The 5319-nt window shown below is 43.6% G+C and overlaps 1 protein-coding gene across 1 annotated transcript in view; it reads left to right on the top strand.

Annotated features, from left to right (window-relative positions):
* Nucleotides 1-3538: 3538 nt before the first annotated feature.
* The window catches only part of LOC131916552 (T-cell immunoglobulin and mucin domain-containing protein 2-like), a 10139-nt gene continuing 8358 nt past the window's right edge, over nucleotides 3539-5319 (top strand). Inside the window, exon 1 of the mRNA XM_059269907.1 lies at nucleotides 3539-3572. Within this exon, the coding sequence (XP_059125890.1) occupies nucleotides 3539-3572 (34 nt within the window). The remainder of the gene's footprint in view (nucleotides 3573-5319) is intronic.

The following is a 5319-nucleotide window of genomic DNA, read 5'->3' as shown; positions in this document are numbered from 1 at the left end:
CATTTGAAGCCTCCAATTTTTTTTTAGTAAGGGGCCACTGTTCCACCCATACAGGGTCATCACTTTTCCAAGTGATTTTTATCGATTATATTATCAAAGGCTGCTGTGCAGTGACCCATATGGAAAAAAACCCTAATCCTCTAGTATCCCCAGAACATCTAGTAACACAGCTTTTGTCTGCCACAGGTAGTGGATCTCCTTGCAGCATTTTCCCTAAGCCTCTGCCCGGGCAGTAGCCATGACTCTTCAGCATCTGTTGTACAGGCTGTGTAGTAAGCACTGCTCCGATACCTTCTAACACATCCCATCCCCATAAGTTCACTGGAATGTCAGGTAGCACAAAGGGTTGAAAAGTTCCTTCATGACCTTCCTCATCCTTCCAATTTAAGAGTAGCCTGCTCTGTAATGTCATCTGAGCTGTGCCGATACCCTGTAGGTTAGAGGTGGAATCTTTAAGGGGCCATGCTTTGGGCCAATGTTTCATAGAGATAACTGAAGTGTCAGCACCAGTATCTAAAAGACCCTGAAAATTGCAATCATTAATTTTTAAATTTAGCATGGGTCTTTGTTATAAGGTGGAAACCCAGAAGGCTAGAGGGCCCATAGAGCCAGTTCCACCCTCACCTCTATGTGGTTTAAGAAAAGGATTATTAGTTTGAAAGCAAGGCATCAAAAGCAACTGTGCTATGCAAGAACCCTGGGGAATAATTGTCACCCCCTTACCAGCCTCAACCATGATTCTTATTTCTCCTTCAGAGTCTTCGTCTATCATTCCTGGAATTACTCTAATACCGTGCATAAGAGCATTTCTCCTGCCCAGAATCAGTCCTAAAGATCCTGCAGGTAGTGGACCCATGACTCCAGTACTGAGAGCCTGGGGGCCCATCTGAGGTATTAGTATTGCCCTGGAAGAGGCACAGAGGTCCAATCCTGTGCTTCTGGGGGTGCCTCTGATAAGGTCTTGGACAGAAAGGGATTTCTGTGAGGAGTGAACTGGATAGGATGGTGGGAAACTGGGGTTGGGACTGGTGTATCCAGGGCTCTGTACACCTGGCTGTGGGGGGGGGGGGGGTCCAGAGTGGACCCCGCTGCCCATTTCCCAAAGGCAGTAACAGATTTCCCTGAGCGTCAACCTTAGATCGGCACTCATTACTCCAGTGATGGCCCTTGTGACATCAGGGGCAAAGTCCCGGTGTCTTTGCCACTGCTTGGGCTCAAAGACAATATTCCTTAAAATGATCTTGCTGGCCACATCCAAAACAGGTTTTTTGGTGGGCTCCTCCAGAATATTTCCCCCTCATGGCTGAAGCTATTACCTGTCCCATGATGTGATGCCCGTCTATATCTCTACACATCTTAAGATAATCATTTAAGCCTTTATTTTTATGGGGCCTAATGGCCTCCTTGCAATATTTATTGGCATTTTCAAAGGCCAATTGCTTTACTATAGGCATGGCTTGATCAGCATCCCCAAATATTCTACCTGCTAATTGAAGCAGATGATCTACAAATTCTGCAAATGGTTCTGATGGCCCCTGAATGACTTTAGTTAGTTGTTTGCCAGCAGCTTTATTAGGTAGCCCTTTCCATGCTCTGGTAGCGGCTATGCTAATCTGTGCATAAACTGCGGGATCATACAAAATCTGTGCTTGTAAAGTGGCACACTGTACCCGTGAGCATCTCAAGATTGCAAGCCAGAAAGGCCGTAGCGGCATTCCTATTAGCTGTAGTTTAACAATGTTCTTGAAACTCACTCCTCCAAATTAAATAATCCCCCCCCCCCAGAGAGAGCAGCATGAAACAACTGCATCCAATCTCCAGGGGTACAATTTAAGGCAGAAAAAGATTTAAGTATTGTTGGGTCCTGACCCACATTCCTTGAGTAGCTGTTGCCTTGCTTGCTGACCTTGATCAGATGTCCTCCCTATGCTAATTCCCTACCAGTTTCCTTCCTCCTGAAGAGCTTACCAGAGGTTCCTTGTTTGTGTATTCTGCATATTTGATATAAACAGCTAGGATGCAAGAATGTAAAATATCTGTAGCAAACTTCTGCCCTCCGGTAATCTCCCACTGTGCTGTAAGCCTGTATTTAGGGCCTATTCCCTCCTTCAATAAATGGCATTCAGCATTCTACTGAGATGAATGACCCACTGTCTTGTCTCTGTTTTTAATCCTCAGCCCCTTGCTCAGACATGGTGAATGGGTGGTAGCACAGGCGCTACAAAGTACTGTGGTAAAAGGAGCATGGGGCCCATATTGGCATTACAGCTTCCTTAAGTTGTTTGATGCTTTTAAAATCTAGAGGATTGTGTTCTCTTTGCCTCTGACCTTGAGCATTTTGAGTCTCTATAACTGGGTAAGAAACTCCCCCCATTAACCCCTCTATGGGTATGGAAGGAAGGACCTCTATGCTGCAAAAGTCAGGGTTACAGGCTGGAGGTCTATCCTTGTAAGAAATTTTCTGTAATTTCCTTCTTAAGCATCTAGTATCCTTTTCTAATCTGACTTCTACATCATCACCCTCTGAAGACGACTCTAGAGAGTCAGAAACATCATAAGTTTGAAGGAATCTGAAAGCCTCCGCTACCTGAACCTCTTCCAACACAGTTTTAGCTTCAGATAATTGTTCTTGAACTTTGACATTATCACTAAGCAACACATCTTTAACCAAGCACCACAAAGAGAAAGTAGCTAAGGGTATGGAATCAGGCCCTCCTTTATGCAAGTATATTTGTAAGTCAATCTTAACCTGTTCCCAATCTGGTATATTAAATCCCACAGAGACCAGAAACCAGGGACTAACATTCTGGAGGATCAGAATGAAATCTTTAGCCATCCTGCTCTTAATGGTGGTGCCCTGTTGCTTCAGCAGTCCAATTAACTGTTCCTCCAGGAGCAACTGCGAACTACCTGTACCCATAACAATTCACTTGCACTTACCTTCTTTTAAAATGCTGGCCAGGCTTTCTTCGGGTGTCCTTCAGCGTGTCCCTTCTTTCTCGGATCTTGGTGGGACCTCCACTTGTAGTGCCTGTGCTACTACACTTTCACCATGTCTGAGCAAGGAGCTGAGGTTTAAAACAGAGACAAGACAGTGGGTCATTCATCTCAGTAGAATGTCCTTTATTGAAGGAGGGGAGAGGCCCTAAATACAAGCTTACAGCACAGTGGGAGAACCCCGGAGGGCAGAAGTTTACTACAGATGTTTTATATTCTTTCATCCTAGCTGTTTACACCAAATATGCAGAATACACAAACAAGGAACCTCCAGTAAGCTGTTTAGGAGGAAGGAAACTGGTAGGGAATTAGCATAGGGAGGACATCTGATCAAGGTCAGCAAGCAAGGCTACAGCTACCCAAGGAACCGGGGTTAGGGCCCAACAGACATGCACACACCATAAAGTCTGCCCTTGGGACAAAAGGGTTGTTTTCTCCCTGGCCCGCAGAAGGCAGGCTTAGTAGACTATCCAGAGGGGCAGGTCCAGAGGGATTGATGTCCTCATTCTCGGGTACCTCCAGCACAGGTTGCACTGGCAACATGTCAGGCTTTTCATATGCCGTCATGAAGACAGGTAACATCATTCATAAATGGGCTTAAAAGTAGCAGCCCTAGAGGTTCTGGGAGGATTAGGTGCCTGTGAGTAAATAGCCCATCACTTTCTTCACATCAGATTCTACAAAATCTGAGCAAACATTAGTGATATGTTACCTAGGAGGAAATCTAGGCATGGAGATGCTCTGTGAATGGCAGGTTTTGATCTCTACCCAGTGCTTTTCTGTGTCTATAGATATTCCCCAGGAAGATGTGGGATGTCTCAGTCATAGTGTGAGGAAGCATGAAAGATGCTTCATATTCTCTCTCAGTCCGTCTTGCTGGTGTTTTTTGGTTGAGATTCAGGGACTAACCACTGTGGCTCTGAAAAGACACTGCTCTGAGTCCACTGAGATGCAAGCGCATCCTTGCCATTAGAAGGCTGGTCTCTGCTTAGAGTTCTACCAGAGAACACACTCTTGTCTCTACCTTCAGTTTTCTGTGTTTGCTGCCTTATCTATCTCATGACCAGAATTGAGATTGCTGGCTGAATGTGAGGAAGGACTTGGAAAGAAGAGGGGATTTGGGTGGACAGACATCCCTAGCAAAGAGGCCTGTGTGATTCATAGTCAGAGTGAAGCCATGCCCTGATACAGTGTGCTGAGTGCCACAGCTAACCAGTGTCTTCTCATTGTCCTTCAGGTCAACACCATGATGCATCCTCAAGTCCTCATTTCAGGCCTCATACTGCTTCTCCCAGGTAAGTGAGTAGGTGAGCTGGGGATGCTGAGGAGGCTAGAGCTGGCAGAAGATGACAATCCTCAGGCCTTTTTTATTATGGCTTATGTTGTGAGCAGAGAACCAGGATAAACTGTAGCTCCAAAGAACTTTCTTAACCTGTATGAATTTCGTAACTTATGGCTAAATAAACATGATCCCCAAGAACATGTCAGACAAGAGATGAGAACACATGCATTCATGTGATGGACTAGTTAAGGATGAGTGCACACACATGCATGTGATAGACAAGTATGGGGTGAGAGCACTTGTATGGATTCTATGACAAGTAAATCTGATTTCATGTACATGCATGTGATGGACAAGTTAAGATTGAGTGCATGTGCATATATGTGATGGACAAGTAAGGGTGAGTGCACATACATTCATGTGATAGACAAGTATGGGGTGAGAGCACATGAATGGATGCTATGGACAAGTAAAGCTGATTGCATGTACATGCATGTGATGGACAAGTAAGGATGATTGCATGTGCATACATGTTATGGACAAGTAAGGGTGAGTGCACGTGCATGAATGTTATAGTCAAAGGTTAATAAAAAATTACAAACAGAGCTTTCCATGCATGATAACTACTCAAAGTCATCCTTCATTACATTTCTTTGTGTATTTTTGCTTTTTAAAACCATTTTCATATATTTAACTTAAAAACATTCTAATTCAAAGTATTCTTTGAAAAGGAGGAAAGAAGGAAAAACATAATTGTTTTTCAGACAGTGTATAAGTTAGTCCAGGCTGTCCTCCAACCCTATAGATAGCTGAGAATCACTTAAACTTTCGATCCTCCTACCTCTACCTCCAAAGAGCTGAGATCACTGGTGAGAAATAAAATATATTTCTGTGTATTAATTAAAGTAGCATGTATTTTATTTGTTATCATAAAATGTATTTTGTTGTAGAATATTGTTTTAAGACATATTATATTTGTTTATGCTGTGGAACATTTGTTTAATGATGTGACCATGTGTTGTATTCTTTACGTTTCATTT

This window comes from Peromyscus eremicus, chromosome 8a (genome assembly GCF_949786415.1).
Source record: "Peromyscus eremicus chromosome 8a, PerEre_H2_v1, whole genome shotgun sequence".
NCBI classification, from domain to species: domain Eukaryota; kingdom Metazoa; phylum Chordata; class Mammalia; order Rodentia; family Cricetidae; genus Peromyscus; species Peromyscus eremicus.
The sequence above is the reverse complement of the archived record's forward strand: the minus strand, read 5'-3'. Positions and strand labels throughout refer to the sequence as shown.